Source organism: Bombina bombina, chromosome 4 (assembly GCF_027579735.1).
Source record: "Bombina bombina isolate aBomBom1 chromosome 4, aBomBom1.pri, whole genome shotgun sequence".
In the NCBI taxonomy this organism is placed as follows: domain Eukaryota; kingdom Metazoa; phylum Chordata; class Amphibia; order Anura; family Bombinatoridae; genus Bombina; species Bombina bombina.
In genome coordinates this window covers 554,318,613-554,336,879 of record NC_069502.1, presented here as the reverse complement: position 1 = coordinate 554,336,879, position 18,267 = coordinate 554,318,613, and the positions used below count along the sequence as shown (strand labels likewise).

Here is an 18,267-nt window from a genome sequence, read left to right as displayed (position 1 = left end):
GTTCCAGTTCCGGAACAGGGGATGGGGTTTTATTCAAATCTCTTCATTGTACCAAAGAAGGAGAATTCCTTCAGACCAGTTCTGGATCTAAAAATATTGAATCGTTATGTAAGGATACCTACGTTCAAAATGGTAACTGTAAGGACTATCTTGCCTTTTGTCCACAATAGATTTACAGGATGCATATCTGCATATTCCGATTCATCCAGATCATTATCAGTTCCTGAGATTCTCTTTTCTGGACAAGCATTACCAGTTTGTGGCTCTGCCGTTTGGCCTAGCTACAGCTCCAAGAATTTTTACAAAGGTTCTCGGTGCCCTTCTGTCTGTAATCAGAGAACAGGGTATTGTGGTATTTCCTTATTTGGACGATATCTTGGTACTTGCTCAGTCTTTACATTTAGCAGAATCGACTTGTGTTGTTTCTTCAAGATCATGGTTGGAGGATCAATTTACCAAAAAGTTCATTGATTCCTCAGACAAGGGTGACCTTTCTGGGTTTCCAGATAGATTCAGTGTCCATGACTCTGTCTTTAACAGACAAGAGACGTCTAAAATTGATTTCAGCTTGTCGAAACCTTCAGTCACAATCATTCCCTTCGGTAGCCTTATGCATGGAAATTCTAGGTCTTATGACTGCTGCATCGGACGCGATCCCCTTTGCTCGTTTTCACATGCGACCTCTTCAGCTCTGTATGCTGAATCAATGGTGCAAGGATTACACAAAGATATCTCAAATAATATCTTTAAAACCGATTGTACGACACTCTCTAACGTGGTGGACAGATCACCATCGTTTAATTCAGGGGGCTTCTTTTGTGCTTCCGACCTGGACTGTAATTTCAACAGATGCAAGTCTCACGGGTTGGGGAGCTGTGTGGGGATCTCTGACGGCACAAGGAGTTTGGGAATCTCAGGAGGTGAGATTACCGATCAATATTTTGGAACTTCGTGCAATTTTCAGAGCTCTTCAGTTTTGGCCTCTTCTGAAGAGAGAATCGTTCATTTGTTTTCAGACAGACAATGTCACAACTGTGGCATACATCAATCATCAAGGAGGGACTCACAGTCCTCTGGCTATGAAAGAAGTATCTCGAATTCTGGTTTGGGCGGAATCCAGCTCCTGTATGGAGATTGAACGCTTGATTCTTAGTCAAAGAGGTTTCTCTGACTCTGTGATTAATACTATGTTACAGGCGCGTAAATCTGTATCTAGAGAGATATATTATAGAGTCTGGAAGACTTATATTTCTAGTCTATTTGTTATCTTTTCCGGTTCTAGAAAAGGCCAGAAAGCTTCTGCCATTTCTTTGGCATCTTGGTTGAAATCTTTAATTCATCTTGCCTATGTTGAGTCGGGTAAAACTCCGCCTCAGAGGATTACAGCTCATTCTACTAGGTCAGTTTCTACTTCCTGGGCGTTTAGGAATGAAGCTTTGATTGATCAGATTTGCAAAGCAGCAACTTGGTCCTCTTTGCATACTTTTACTAAATTCTACCATTTTGATGTATTTTCTTCTTCTGAAGCAGTTTTTGGTAGAAAAGTACTTCAGGCAGCGGTTTCAGTTTGAATCTTCTGCTTATGTTTTTCATTAAACTTTATTTTGGGTGTGGATTATTTTCAGCAGGAATTGGCTGTCTTTATTTTATCCCTCCCTCTCTAGTGACTCTTGTGTGGAAAGATCCACATCTTGGGTAATCATTATCCCATACGTCACTAGCTCATGGACTCTTGCTAATTACATGAAAGAAAACATAATTTATGTAAGAACTTACCTGATAAATTCATTTCTTTCATATTAGCAAGAGTCCATGAGGCCCGCCCTTTTTTTGTGGTGGTTATGATTTTTGTATAAAGCACAATTATTCCAATTCCTTATTTTATATGCTTTCGCACTTTTTTATCATCCCACTTCTTGGCTATTCGTTAAACTGAATTGTGGGTGTGGTGAGGGGTGTATTTATAGGCATTTTGAGGTTTGGGAAACTTTTCCCCTCCTGGTAGGAATGTATATCCCATACGTCACTAGCTCATGGACTCTTGCTAATATGAAAGAAATGAATTTATCAGGTAAGTTCTTACATAAATTATGTTTTTGCTAATGTTATCTTATCGTAGAAATCATAACTCTGGATGAGCCAGAGTATATTAACCTGTTATCTTCCTATATTAGGTTCAACCGTGATTTACTCGACAGTGAAAAAATATGTATTGTGAACATTTCTAAATATTATGTTGTTGCTTGTGCAATTGTTTATTTCAACATTTCAGTGAGTGCAGTTATAGTGTGCATAAAAATATAGTATGCATGGTATTGTGACCTTTGTGAGTTCAATTAATTATTAAGTATTAGTAATTAATAAGAAAAAGAAAAAAAATTAAAATATATATATATATATATACGTGTTTTTATATTGTTATCCTAAACACTTATGTAAAGACTGTGATCATAAATAACGATTCTGAAATGTGTGTAACCTTAAGGTTAAAATGTGAAACTACCTCTGAATGTGATTAGTGCAAAGTTTGTGTAGGGAATATGTGTGTGCTCCTCGTTGAGCAAACTATTATATCCAAGTGAGATTTATCATTTTTAATTTTTAAAAAATAATTATACATCACAAAATAATTGTGGTGTGATATCAGAATTCTAAGTTAGGGATAACAAGGGATTGATCACATAGGCTATATCTTACATTTTATTTGCCAACTATTGATATTGAACTTAAAGAATTGAAAAAAAAATTGAATTTTTTTTTTTAAATACATTTGTGATAAAGACATTCAGATTGAAATTGCTAAATTCCTATTATATCCTTAAGCCTAAATCTTGTATTATTATATTTTTAATATAATGAGGAACTTCATGACAGATTTGAGCAGTATTATATCCTGGTATTAAAGTTTCTAGTATTTATGCTTGAGTTATTTTATTCTTGATTGGGGGATGGATAACAACATTCTTTACAAAAAAGAAATTTTGTTGAACTAGCAATATATTGAAAATTTGAGTGCGTGAGAGATTTCAAACATCCATATATGCTATTCAGATTTAAAGGAAGGATGAGAAATTGTTGTTCTCATTAAGGCCTGATGGTTGGACCGAATTCATTAAGAAAATCCATCTGCTTTCAGCTTGAAGTAGCTTGTTTTCTAGGTTTGATTTTTTGTAGTCCAAAACACTTCAGGTCACTTTGTCTACAATTGTGTTTGTCCATGAAGGGGGGTGGTGTTTGGAGGACTGACCCACTGTTTCATTTAACAAGCAATTCAGGTTATTTAAATTCCACACAGCTTGGGGTACCTTAAAACACTTTTATGAAGATTGTTTTTCTAGCATGACAATAGTTATTTGTATGGTATAAATGTTTAGCTTTTAATGGTAGAGAAACATATAATTCATTTATTATTTTCCTCTATTGCAGTTATCGTACGTTCTGCTTGATATTGCTGTTCAGGAAATATTCCCAGAACTTACTAAGGTACAGTATGTTTTGCGTTTGGTTCATCTGTTATTAAAAAACATTTTATTGTAACTAATTTATAACTATACATTAATATTATTGATAGAAAGTGTGTTATGGTTGTGTTCTTTAAAATGACATTATTTAATAATTACTTTCCGCTCATCCATTTGTGAGCATATAAGTCATACTAATGGTGTACATTTTAACATGTAAACAAACTGAATATTTTACATGTACTAAATCAAAAGAAAATCGATCCAAAAAAGGTAGTACTGGGGGTGCTCTTGCCCAAAATGACAAAATAAGTGCAATAATATGTTGATTAGTCAACAATGCTTAAAAAAATTAATAAAAACATCCTCCCAAATTAACATATGGCGAGTAAAATGATAGATAGATACACACACATATACAGTGTATTCCACTGGAATTATGAAGTAGCCGGGTGGGGGCAGTGTAATATTTTCTAAATATTATATAATTTTCTGCTATCTAAAACACAAATTAAGTGCATAATTTAACATAAATGTATTTAATTATGATCTGTGCAATGAAAATTGAATTTTTTTATTATTAGCCAATTTGAGCTTAATATTGCTAAAATGTTTAGCTCGGTAAACCTGCTAAAAATGTCCTGGGGAGAATATGAATATATATATATATATATAAGTTCAATCTATGACTTCAGGCCAATGAAATGCTTAAGTAGTCAGGCTTCTTTAATATGTGCTTAGTCTGCAATTTATTTTAAGGTTATTTAATATTATTAAATAAAACTATTTATATGTGGTATGGTTAAGAAATGTCTTATCTCGCTTTCCCATTAGTCACAGAAGGAGATTTCAGCTGTTTCTCCTTGGATTTGAAAATCAAGATTGTGATAGAAGTCTGAATAAAGAATTGGGGCAGAAATGTGTGAATTCTTCCATTTCCCATATATCTTTTATTAGTATTACAGAGGACTGCGACTTCTACTCTACAAACCTATATCCATGAAGAGAATCTGAAAACAGTGAACATGTATACAGTTTTTTTCTGTAGTGAATGAAGATAAAGTATTGAAGACTGAAATAAGCATGATTCACTTGCAAAAACAAAATGCAACATTTTTTTTAATGAATATTTCCTGTTTTAATTTTTGGTATAACAAATACAAACTTACCTTCTTTGCGTTTTCAAATCCCTTACTTAGTATTAAGAAGATAAATAAATTTAATAAAAAATATACTTTGTTTTCGTAGATCAGTCAGGCTCAATATCTTCTGATGCTAAACAAAAAAACAGAAGGAGTAAAAGACTGGATTAGATGCATCAAAGAAACATTTTTAAATTTTCTTCTTAAAACGGGGAGAGTCCACAGCTGCATTCATTACTTTTGGGAAATACAGAACCTGGCCGCCAGGAGCAGGCAAAGACACCCCAACCAAAGACTTAAATACCTCCTCCACTTCCCTCATCCCCCAGTCATTCTTTGCCTTTCATCACAGGAGGTTGGCAGAGAAGTTTTAGAAGATTATGGAATAGTCTCTTATGGAGGGTAGTACTCTTCGAGATGGGACTGGAGTTTTAAGTAGTCCTGTCAGTCTCTCAGTGAGAGCATGGATGAAAGTTGGAGTCCCGAGATGCAAGGAGAGTCTTTCTGCAAAACCATCCCAACTCATATTAACAGCTCCATAAGCAATCAGCGTTGACGAGTTTCGCTGCCTGCTTTCTTCACTCAAGTCCATGTCAGAAGCAACGCTGCTATCTGTCAAACTTGAAGGACCGTGTTACTGTTCCACCACATAGATTCCGGTAAGATTGTTTAATTTTCCTTTCACTGTGGGAATATAATGTAATGATGGAACACAGGGTCTCAGTGGGACTCCTTTATCTTTACGGAATCTGGGGTTAATATCTCCTGAGGGGGGTTATTGAACAGTGGGGGACTTTAATCATATTTGTTATGTGATTCTGTCTGCTTATGTGTAGTGATGTTGGGGCTCATTGCTTTTACAGAACGTACAGGTTTTTCGAGCTACGCAGTTCTTGATGGCACTGCTGCGCTTTTCCTTGGCCTGTGGGTTGCACCTCATGACCGGGCGTGGTCACATTTTCGTTCTCCATTTCCATATTCTTGACCGAGTGTCGGTGGAGAGGGTCTGTTCTCTACTTGTCTGGGTCATAGGAGGGGGTGAGTGCCCCAGCCATTGTGGGTGTGAGGTGCCAGTTATTTTTGTCTAACGTTTGTCCGGTCAAGTTATGGAGGATTCTGATTTTTCAGAGGAGGATTTCTCTGCTTCAGATTCTGTTTCCTGCTTAGATTTTATGGAGGCCGGGTAATCCATTCCAATAAATTATGTTCCATGTGCCGTAATAGAGTGCTCTTTTCTTCCTCTGGGGAGAGATTAAGAGACTGCTGAGCCGTCTGCTTCTGAGGATTCTGTGTCCCGTGAGGTGCGTTCACTGGAATTTTCTATTTCTACACAGGCAGTGGCCCCAAATACCGTTACCCCTTCTCCAAAAGGAGGTTTATTTCCACCAGAGGTTGCTGCTTGGCTGCACATGGTCATATTTTCGGCATTGGCTCATTTTTCAGCTTCCTGAGGGACAGTGAAGAGCTTATCAGTGTCCTTTTAACCTGGGGGCACCAGGTGAGACGGGCCTTTCCTCTGGGGGAGCAGTTGCCTCTGAGGCTTCAGGGGTACAGCCGTCAGGGTCGGGGCCTTCAAATGCCCTGCCGGAGATGAGTTTTGCCTTTAGATTCAGACAGACGCGTCTGTGTGTACTGCTGAGGCAGGTATTGGAGGATTTCAGTCTTAATTTGCATCCGGATCCTCAGTCTTCTGATTCTGATGGTGAACAGTGCTAAATGAGTGGAGAGATGTGGATCCTACTCCTGATTGTCTTTTGTTTGTGTATCTAATCCCAGTTCTGAGCTCTTGAGAAATCAGGTCTCTGACAGGCTGGCCCTATTAGTGTTTCTACTCCTTTTTGGGGTTTCACCTACGGGTGCTGCCTACTTTCTTTTGATCCGGTTTGTGTTTTTTTTATATACATCTGGAGCTCGAGACTATTGTAGACTTTTCCTTTTAGGAAACTTTTTTTCTTCTCTGGACTTTTGATACTAGCGATTTTATGGTCGTGATGGTTTTTGCTTCCGGCAGAAGTCATGTAAAAACATTTTTTTAAGAGACAATGTATAAGCCTTAGAGCTTATTTGTCATTTTTCTGTTTGTTTAGTCTAGCCCTGCTAGGGTTTAGAACTTTCAGTTAGCCCTTGAACAGTTTGGTTGTACCCTGGTCAGCAGGCTGGTTGGGTACTAGTTCACTCTGTTCTTTTGAGGTTATATCAGACATTTTGTATCCTTGACAACAAGCTGGTCCTGTTTGGGTACTAAGTTTGCTTACCTCTTGTTACAAGGTTGTTTTTCTTGTTCTACAAGTTATAGGAGTCCTTTCTATCTCGGATATCAGGCTGGTCCTACGTTATTTCATCTTGGCAGGGTGTCCGATGTTGGTTGTACTCAATACTAAGTGTTTTGTCCCTGCATAGCTTACGTTGTTTGCTGGGATTAAGTATTCTGCTATGGCAGTATGTTTTTAGTTCCGGAGGTCCTTAGACAGGAGCTAGAGTCCTCCCAGATGACTGCTTGGAGATCTCCAGTGCCTGGTGTAGGGGGTGATTATCCCCCCCCCCTATTGGTACTCCTTGTGGATTGGATTTTCCGATTTTCAGATCTCTTTCACCAGTGTTTCTCTCCTCTTTTTTGAGGATTGATATGCTTTTTGATTTACCTTGCCTTTTTGGGGTAGGACTTTCGGTCATCTGGTTGCGGAGACTAGTTTCTTAGAGACCGTTTTTTGTCCTGTAGTTTCCCCTTTTGGATCCTATATACTTGGGGATCTGGGGGATTGTTATGCAGTCTCTCTTGCCGTCAACCGATATGAGTTTTAGGATGCTCGTTCATTCGTTAATTCCTTGAGCTGTAGGTTTTCTGAGGGTTGATCCATATTGGATCTTTAAAGACTGTCATATTCTCTCAATCATGGAGTTCTGATCTCTTTTGGGCCCTTCATTTGTCTTTGGATTTTGTGGGTGTTATCTTAAAGGCCTTTTGGGGCTGAGTGGACAGCCACTGGAATACATCTTGAGAGATCAGAGTTAAAGACCCCATGGGGGTATGGCATGCATCAACTTTGGTGCAAATTTTATTTCCAGGTAACTTTGTAGTTCCGCAAGGTTTTTGGTCTGGATCCAACACCTGCTTTTGGGGGTCCGTTTTTTTTATCCTAATCTTTCAAGATTTTAATAGTCTTAGATCTGTCCGGCATTCAGTAGCAGGCTTGTTTTCCCGGTCCTGGGGAAATCTCCTTGTTCCTACTGGGGCGGTTCTTTTTCTCTCTTCTGTAGAAATCGCGGATGTTTTTCCTGCAAATTTCTTTACTGGAATATTCCTGAGTTTCTTCGTTTTCCTTCTATTTGGAATGATCTGGTCTACTGCGCCTATCCAGTTGGCTCCTCCTAAGGTAGTTTTCCTCATCTGACTCTAGGAGTTAGGTGGGTTGAGGGTTTCTCTTGTCTGCAGGGAATTCTGACTGCTCTGTTTGGGCGTCTCCCGAAGGATCCTTACTTGGGTTGGAAGGCCTTGCATTTGGTTCAGGAACCTTTCCTTAGCGGGTAGTTGGTTCTTCTTTATTAGGATGTTGTCCTCTCTTACCCCATTTTCCAGTAGGGGGGGAGTTGGTCCGCCCTGATTTCTGAGTTTTTTCTCTTGTTCCTTTTCTAGAATGTCCTGGTGCAAGTTTGCTAGCTACTCGGTTGGCTAGTTACTATGGTTTGACATTTAGTCTGACTGCCTAGCCGATGGAAGCCTGTGGCTTTCGTTTGTGGCGTAAACGGATGTTACTATTCCATTCCTGTTCTGCTCCTGAGGTTTTTTCTGACCTACGGATGTTCAGCTTCTCTGTGTTTGTTAGCTGTCTATGATAAAGGGACAAAAAAAACTTTTTTTTTTCTTTCATGATTCAGATAGAGCATACAATTTTAAACAACTTTCCAATTTACTTCTGTTATCACATTTTCTTTGTTTTCTTGTTATCCTTTGTTGAAAAGCTGGGATGTAAGTTCATGAGTGCGCACGTGTCCACAAAACTATATGGCAGCAGTTTTGCAACAATGTTATACATTAGCAGGAGCACTAGATGGCAGCACTATTTCCTGTCATGTAGTGCTTCAGGCATGTGCACACTACCGACCTAGGTATCCCTTCAACAAAGAATAACATGAGAATGAAACAAATTTGATAATAGAAGTAAATTGGAAACTTTTTTCTCTATCTAAATAATGAAAGAAAAATTTTGGGTTTACTGTCCCTTTAAGGTCTTGTTCTACCTTTTTGTCCTTCCAGGACTTCGGTTCCGGTTAAGGCTTTACTTGGGTTCCTTTTAGATCCATGTAGGAGGTGATCTGGAATTTTTCCTTTCTTTGCTCTCCTCCATCGGTAGCATATTTTTTACGCGACTTTGTCCTCTTGCAGCCTGATTGCCGATCTTTTTCGAGTTATGCTAGAGGCTTCTCTCTCTGTTTTGTCCTTGAATCTTCGGGGATTGTTTCTGGAGATTCTTTCGGACCTTCTTATATGATTCTTCCCTTCTTTTAGTTAGGGAGAATTTGGTGTGGGAGTTTTTGTTTGTTGTTTCCCTTGCCATTGTTCATGTAGAGGTTTTTATTTGTGTGCTTCTAGAGAGTGAGACTTTTGTCTCCTCAAAGGTTTTTGTGCTCAGTGGAGTCAAGAATTTAGAGTGATCTTTAAATGGGATACTTATGGTTCTAAATTGATGTCCTCTTTCCATATTTTTGTTCTTCCTACTTCTGTTGAAGTAGTTTTTTATCGGGAATCCGGGTTGTCAGGCTGTGGTGCCATCAGAATGGGCCGCCTTTTTGTTCCTGCCTGTTTGCATTCAGTGTCCTCTATAAGCTTGGGTATTGATTTCCCAAAACTATTGAATGCAGCTGGGAACTCTCCCCGTTTTAAGAAGAAAAACTTTAATTATGCTTACCTGATAATTTTCTTTTCTGCTGTACGGGGAGAGTCCACAGCTTCCCGCCCATTTTTGGTCTGTGGGCGGCCTTAAATTATTTTTTATCCGTTCTTCTGGCACCTTTTTCACCCTGATATTTCTCCTACTGTTCCTTGTTCCCTTGGCAGAATGACAGGGGGATGAGGGAAGTGATGGAGGTATTTAAGCCTTTAGCTGTGGTGTCTTTGCCTCCTCCTGGTGGCCAGGTTCTGTATTTCCCAAAAGTAATGAATGCAGTTGTGGATTCTCCCTGTACAGAAGAAAATAAAATTACCAGGTAAGCATAATTTATTTTTTTAAGTTTGCAAAAATTATTAATACATTTTATTTTTATCAAGAGAGATGCATTTAATATGAATGCGTAACTTCAGTGGCTTTCTAAGTAATGTATCCTTTTCTTAAAGGGGCAGTATACACCAATGTTCATATAACTGAATGTTATAGATCATATACTACTATACTATAAAGAAAAATATGCACAGATACTGATTTAAATATCCAGTATAAAACCTTTTAAAAACTTACTTAGAAGCTCCCAGTTTAGCACCGTTGATGAGGTTAGGCTGGGACACCCACTGAAAGGGGCTCTGAAAGCAAAAATAGCAGACACTCCCCCTCCCCCCTTTTCTGCATATGAAAAGATTCTTTACACAAACAGGAGCAAGCAGGAGTCTGTAAACATCTGTATCCATATAAAACTTTAGGGCTTGGTTAGGAGTCTGAAAATCAGCACAATGTTATTTAAAAATAAGCAAAACTATACATTTTTATAAAAGCACTCGCAGATGGGCTATATAAATGGATCATCTACAAAACATTTATGCAAATCTAGTGTACAATGTCCCTTTAAAGGGACATAGTGCAAAAAGAAAATGCTCTGTGTTAAAAAAAAATCTTATTACACTATTGTTTGCTCATAGCTATTTGTTTAACCACTGCAAAAAGACCAAACACAGTTAAAATCCACTTCATAACAATAATGCACTACTGGGAGCTAGCTGAACACATCTGGTAAGCTGATAACAAGAGACATATAAATGTGTGTAGCTACCAATCATCAGCTAGCTCCCAGTAATGCATTGCAATTCCTGAGTCTATCCAAGTTTACTCTTCAACCAAGGATACCAAGAGAACAGTAAATTTGATAAGAGAAGTAAATTGAAAAGTCTTAAAATTGCATACTTTATCTATAACATGAGAGTTTAATTTTGACTTTCATTTCCCTTTAATGTGTTATATGGATAATTTGTACATATTTGTAAATAATAATGTATACATGGATATTAAACATTTTGTGGATCTTTCTTGTAAAGAAGTTAAATAAAAATGATGTAAAATCCCGGGTTAGCTGGTCATATCTCAAGGCCACCCTCCAAACCCTAGGCATTGGTAAATTTATGCTCCATAGAATTTTTGCACTATATAATGATCCAAGCGCAAAAATTTCAGTAAACGGCATTCTTTCCTCCCCCTTTCCGATAACTAATGGCACCAGACAAGGGTGCCCCCTGTCCCCCCTGCTATTTGTCTGCCTCTTGGAGACTTTTGCCACCAGAGTCCGTCAGAATACAGAGATTCAGGGAATAGTGATTGGGAATGAAACCTATAAACTGTCCCTTTTTTGCGGACGATGTCCTGTTTACACTTACAGCTCCCGACACCTCCTTTCCTCCTCTTTTGGAGGAACTAACCCTATTTAATCACCTATCCAATTTCCTCATTAATCACTCGAAATCTGAATATCTGAGTGTATCCTTACCACCCACTATAGCACAGCAAATTAAATCTTCTTGCCCTTTCCGCCAATGCAAAACCTCCCTTAAATATTTAGGTACCTACTTGACTGATGAACTAGACGAGATTTACACTTTAAACTTTTCCCCTTTCAAGTTGTCCTTGGAAAGGGAACTTTCCTCTTGGCACTCTAGACATCTCTCCTGGATCGGGAGGATCAATGCCATTAAGATGACAGCCTTCCCCAGACTCCTATATCTTTTGTTGGCCCTCCCGGTCCCCCTCCCCCCGAAGTTCCTCTCTCGCATTCAATCTTTATTTAGCTCCTTTATTTGGGGAGGCAAACATTCAAGAATAAACAATAAAACTATGCTGCTCCCCCGCGTCCATGGGGGTCTGGGAGTGCCAGATCTTCACCTCTACGATCACGCAATCTACATTTAAAGAATCCTTGACTGGAGATTGCATAAATCCCAGAAAAGGTGGATAGCTTTGGAGGAACACCTCAACCCTAGTCTAAATTTACAAACGACCTGTTGGTCCCCGGGGGGACATGAGCGGATTGGCAGTATAGATAATCCAATCACCAAAGAGACCCTGACTCAGTGGGAAAAGATTAATAAAATAAATCCATACCTCTCCTCCAGACCCTCCCCCCTAACCTCCCTGATGTATAACCCCGAGTTCTCATTGACTGACCTCGGAATACGCTGGGACGACCCTATGTCCCCCCTTGACATTGCCCTTTATCACCTAACGAATAACGAACATTTACTCTCAATGACCCAATTAACAGATTTAGGTCACACCTGGGCTAAAAATTGGTTCACCTATAGGAGAGTTTCTCATTACATATCCTCTCACAATCAACAACACAACCTCCTTAGAACTCGGACCAATATAGAAAAATTACTATCATCCTCCCAACCACATAGCCACACTCTTTCTAAAATATACTCCATTTTGACCCAACCCCCCCCCCTGGTAATCTACCCACTTCCATAGAATCCTGGGAGAGAGAGTTGGGAGTCATTATCCTCCCACAGATGGCTTCTTATATGTTTATTAATACTAAATCGTCCTCCTCCTCCGCTAATCTTCTGGAATTGAATTATAAAATACTCCACCACTGGTACCTCACCCCAAGGCGCCTCCACACATTATTTCCCTCAACTAATAACCGCTGCTGGCGCTGCGGCCATGTAGGCAGTGGTATGGGTCACATGTGGTGGTGGTGTAGTTGCATCAACTCTCTGTGGAGATCCATTCTCTCGGAAATTGAGAAAATTTTCCAGATGACATTACCTTTTAGACCCATTACTATTCCTATTAAACAAAAACATCAAACTCCCCTCCAAGGCTCACATTATCTTGTTTCGCATCTTTACAAATAGCGCCAAATCCCTCATTGCTAAAAACTGGAAAGCCCCCGACCCCCCTAACCTACCACAATGGAAGTCAAAAGTCTCAGACCTTTTAGTATTGGAGGAATATAGATCATTTAGGCTAGATACCAGGGACCACTTCATCATTGCACAAAATATGTGGGACCAATATCAGAAACAAGTTTAATATCTTATAGGCCCTCATCGGCTCTATTTTCATCTTATTTCTCTTGGCTACTGGCGTGGAGACATTGCACTGCAGAAAAGCGTTTTTGCACTGGAGCATTTTATTTTTAATTCAGTTATTTATTTTTCTTTTATTTTTGTTTTCCTCCCCCCTTTATTTGTTTCTTTGTTTTACTCATTATCTGGTTTGATTGACAACTCCATTTTTGTCATCTAGGTGACAGTTTACGATTCCACTCCGTTCACCAGATATTGTCAAATAATCGTGATTATTTTCTTTGTATTCTTATACGCTTGTGCGTACATGTACACATTCTAAATTTTCTTCTAATAAAAAGAACTTGGAATAAAATGATGTAAAATCAGTTGTCTTTTTATTACTGGATTGTTTGCAGAAGTTGTATCAATATATAACATATTGGTTTCAGTCACATATATTAGAAGATTTTAATATATATTTAATTTCAGTTTGATTGATCTGCTTTGGTTCAAGAATATTAATGTTTTGGCCCACTGCGTCTGACAGTTCATCAAATCAGATCCTTTTTGCTCTAATGGGAATGGAGAAAAAGGTAAACTCATTTCATTTTTAAAAGACCATTATTTAGTTAGTTCAAACATAGTTTATCATTTCTCCTTATTAATTGTTATTGGATGAGTGCTGAAAAGTAAGCGTATAAAATTCATACTGAAGTCCAAGAGATTGACTAGTGAATGGTTAATAAAAATTCCAATTCTAAAATATAGTTAGATTCATTCTTAAAATCCTAAAGTATGAAATAATCATCACACCTATTATCACAAAGTTAAAGAGATACTAAACCCACGTTTTTTTTCTTTCATGATTCAGATAGAGCATGCACTTTTATGCAACTTTCTAATTTACTCCTATTATCAATTCTTCGTTCTCTTGGTATCTTTATCTTAAAAAGCTGGAAAGTAAGCTTAGAAGCCCGTTCATTTTTGGTTCAGTACATGGGTAGCGCTTGTTGATTGGATGGCTACATTTAGACACCATCAAATAGGAATAGTGGGATCTGCACTGTCACAATTTAATCTTGAAAGCAAGTAAACTTGAATCCTATAAGTCCGGTGCAAAACCTAAGAGGACCACCCTTGACGTCCAGACTGTAAGGTATAACAAAGAACAAGGTGGCACACGGGTTAAAGGCTATACCTTTATTAAAGAGCAACATTTCTGGGCACCTGCCCCTTTCTCAAGCTAATCAATAATACAATTAAGAAGCCTTATGTAAGTCCAGTAGAAAAACAGGTGACCAATCACAAAGCATTGCAGTGGTTACAATGTTTGACATAATCACACGTCAATTCATTGGATACAAGAATGCTATAAACACAACATAAAAAATCTTTAACCCCTTAGATCCCATTGGAGAATTGTAGACCTGATTAAAAACAAATGCAGCAAGTTGCCAACCATACACCATAACTCAATGTTAATACCTAAGTTTCAAAGAAGATAAATGGCATATAGTAATTAAATTATGGGTAAGAGATCAAATTCTCTGTTAAGTCCCTTTGGGCACATGGTATTAAGAAGTCAAATCCATTTGGCTTCTTTATTAAGGAGGTCCCTAACTCTTATCGCCCCCTCTAGGTTTTTGGGGGCACTATCAATAATCATGTACCTCAACTGATTGGCCTGATGGCCCATTTCTGCAAAATGTGTTGGAACAGGGAGATGTAACATTTTGTCATTGCGGATAGTCGACTTATGTTGACAAATGCGGTCTCTTAACTTTTGGGTCGTTTCGCCAACATATAATAGCCCACATGGGCATTTTAACGCATAAACAACATAAGTCGAATCACAGGTATAAAAACCTTTAATGTGATATTTTTACCAGTGTAAAGATGGGAAATAATTCCTCTCTTCATAATGTTATTGCATTGGGCACACCCCAAGCATGGGAATGTACCCTGCTTGGGGGTCCCAAAGAATTGGCGTTGGGCACTACTAGTTTGCTTGGCAGGCATGGCACGAACCAACTGTCTGCCTATTGTGTTGCCTCTACGATATGAGGCTCTAGGAAATTCCTGGAACTCCTTAATCTCTGGACAAGCCTATTTTAACAGATACCAGTGTTTTTTGATGATATTGAACACTTTTCTTTCATGTAATTAGCAAGAGTCCATCAGCTAGTGACGTATGGGATATACATTCCTACCAGGAGGGGCAAAGTTTCCCAAACCTTAAAATGCCTATAAATACACCCCTCACCACACCCACAATTCAGTTTTACAAATTTTGCCTCCCAGGGAGGTGGTGAAGTAAGTTTGTGCTAGATTCTACGTTGATATGCGCTTCGCAGCAGGCTGGAGCCCGGTTTTCCTCTCAGAGTGCAGTGAATGTCAGAGGGATGTGAAGAGAGTATGGCCTATTTGAATTCAATGGTCTCCTTCTACGGGATCTATTTCATAGGCTCTCTGTTATCGGTCGTAGAGATTCATCTCTTACCTCCCTTTTCAGATCGACGATATACTCTTATATACCATTACCTACTGATTCTCGTTTCAGTACTGGTTTGGCTATCTACTATATGTAGATGAGTGTCCTGGGGTAAGTAAGTCTTATTTTTTGTGACACTCTAAGCTATGGTTGGGCACTTTATATGTAAAGTTCTAAATATATGTCTTTAATCTTATATTTGCCATGATTCAGGATAATCAGTATTCCTTCATTCAGACTGTTAGTTTCATTATTTGGGATAATGCATATGAATAAATATTTTTTTCTTACCTTGAAAATTTTCAATTGACTTTTTTCCCTGTGGGCTGTTAAGCTCGCGGGGGCATAAATGCTTTAATTTATTGCGTCATTCTTGGCGCAGACTTTTTTGGCGCAAAATGTTATCATTTCCGGCGCCGTAGTTGTCGCCGGAAGTTGTTCGCTGTTACGTCATTTTTTTGACGCATGTGTGTTCAGACTTTTTTTGCGCCAAAAAATGTGGGCGTCGTTTTCGGCGTCAGAGGATGTGGCGTCATACTTGGCGCCAAAAAATATGGGCGTTGTACTTGGCGCCAATAATGTGGGCTTCATACTTGGCGCCAATAATGTGGGCTTCATACTTGGCGCCAAAAATGTGGGCGTCATTCTTGTTCCACTTTTTCTCACATTATTTAAGTCTCACTTTTTTGTTGCTTCTGGTTGCTAGAGGCTTGTTTGTTTTGCATTTTTTCCCATTCCTGAAACTGTCATTTAAGGAATTTGATAATTTTGCTTTATATGTTGTTTTTTTCTATTACATATTGCAAGATTTTCCATAAACTATTTCCTGGATCAGAACATCATACTGAGGGATTCCTGTTGACTGAGATAAGTCCTACCAAAGCTAAGTTCATTTATTTTAAATGTTATGAATGTTTAGCTATGGTTTGTAATAAGTTATCATGATAAACTTTTACATGCAGAATCCATTAGTATTTATGCTTTATGTATTGCTATTCTTTTTACATCTTATGTACAAGATATACTTAGAAAATGTATAAGAATATTTTTCTGATTCTATGTTAAAGGCGTGACTGACTTTGCGCCTTCTATTGAAATTTTTAGGTCTTTTTCAAACTTCTTTTTGATGAAGTTTCAAATGACCAACAACATACTGAATTATCCTTCTCTGATGATGTTTTTTCTCTTTCAGAATTTTCTTCATCAGATATTGACACTAACAAATCTACTTTTTTATTTTTTATTAAAGTACATTTGTTTTTTTGTTGAAAAGGTGTTGATTATTTTGGATATTGAGGTAACTAGTTCTTTTTCAAAACTAGCTAACATTTTATTTATGCTTATTTTATCTTCTGTGTTTTTTTCCATTTCTTCATACTAGGGAATGGAATAGGCTGAGAATTTTCTTCCTTCTTCAAAGGTTTTAAATTATATTCTTTGCCGGCAGTTAATTTCAATTTTGAGGGTTCTCCAAATTTATTGGGGCTATCTCTACTCCTACTAAAATATGCTATTGTTTCTATAGCAAAATAGTATTTATTTTCCTTTTAGATGGTTGTATCTTATTTAAGGAAAACTATTTATTTTCAGGTACTTTTCTTGGACCTGTGATTTATTTGGATGATGTTGCATTTGCTTCATTTTTCTGTTTACTTTAAGATCAAGTATCAGATTATGTTTTATTTAGCATTGTTAAGGGACAAAGTCTACTGCTCATTTGAGGTTCAGACTGGGTGCTGTTGCATTTGTCTTGTTGTCTTGCATTTGTTTATGCAAGTCCAGTGTGTTGACTGGTCCTTTAATTGGATTAACATGCTAATAATTTCATTTTATTGAATATTTTCACAAATGAGGTTTAATCTATGTCTTTAGCTGTTTTTAGCTAGAAGAATTTTGTGATTTCTAAAAAATCCTTATTTCTTTTTTTCCAAGATAATCAATTATTTGGTTCATATTGGATTCAATTCTTAACTGTTACTCTGGGCTTCAAGATTGAGTTCTAAGACTAAAACTTTAAGCTTATTTTAGTTTGGTTGTTCTTACTAAGGAAAAACATTCTAAATTCTTACTCAAGTAACATGTTTTTAATTGGAAGTGTTTTGGTTCTATTCGGTCCAAATTTCTTAGATTTTGGGTACAGAATAAAATTTAGAGTAAAACCGTCTATGAGAAGTCTTTTTCTCTCTATTATATTCCAGCTATTCCAGTAAGGCTAACACTTTCCTTAATGTGTTTCAGTCTTATATATTTTGGGGAAGTGCGGCTGATCACCTGTTGGGGCTCAAGCGCTGCTCAGATCTGGAATCTTCTGGGGTATTTATTCCAGTTCCTTTTTTAGGAACTAGGTTTTGGGGTTTTATTCAAAACTATTCATTGTTCCAAAGATAGAAAATCTTTTTATTATATAAATGTACCATCTTTTAGATTGGTATTTATATGGTCTATTCTGCCTTTTTTTGGTCAGTGATAGCATTATTTGTTTTCATTAGATACAATAGATGCATATCTTCATTTTCTGTTTTCATTCAGATTATTTTTATTTTCTGAGACTACGGAATCTCATATGATTCAACTTTGTTTTTTCAAGACATGGTTAGAGGATCTTTTTATCAAAAGCTCTTGATTCCTCACACAAGGGTCACCTTTTTTAGGTTTCCAGATAGATTGTGTCACTGTCTTTGTCTCTAACAGACAAGTGACTTTTTTATTGGGTTCCGTCTGTCGGTACCTTCAGTCTCTATTATTTCCTTCAGTTGCTATATATGCATGGAAATGTAGGTCTTATGGCTGCAGCATTGGATTCAATTCCCTTTGCTCATTTTCATTGAAAACCTTTCCAGTTTTTTATGCTGAATAATGGTGCAGGGATTCTAGGATTTCACTTTTTAAATCTTTGAATTCTATGTTTATCTATCTTTGATTCGGTGGTTAAGATCACCATCATTTAGTTTTACAGGTCTC

General features: G+C 37.7%; 1 protein-coding gene across 2 annotated transcripts in view; it reads left to right on the top strand.

The window, feature by feature from the left end:
- SNX14 (sorting nexin 14) overlaps positions 1-4,693 on the top strand; it is a 517,711-nt gene extending 513,018 nt beyond the window's left edge. For both annotated transcript variants that reach the window (XM_053710493.1, XM_053710492.1), the window contains 2 exons: positions 3,427-3,483; positions 4,296-4,693. In XM_053710493.1, the coding sequence (XP_053566468.1) occupies positions 3,427-3,483; positions 4,296-4,334 (96 nt within the window). In that variant the 3' untranslated portion in view covers positions 4,335-4,693. The remainder of the gene's footprint in view (positions 1-3,426; positions 3,484-4,295) is intronic.
- Positions 4,694-18,267: the final 13,574 nt, after the last annotated feature.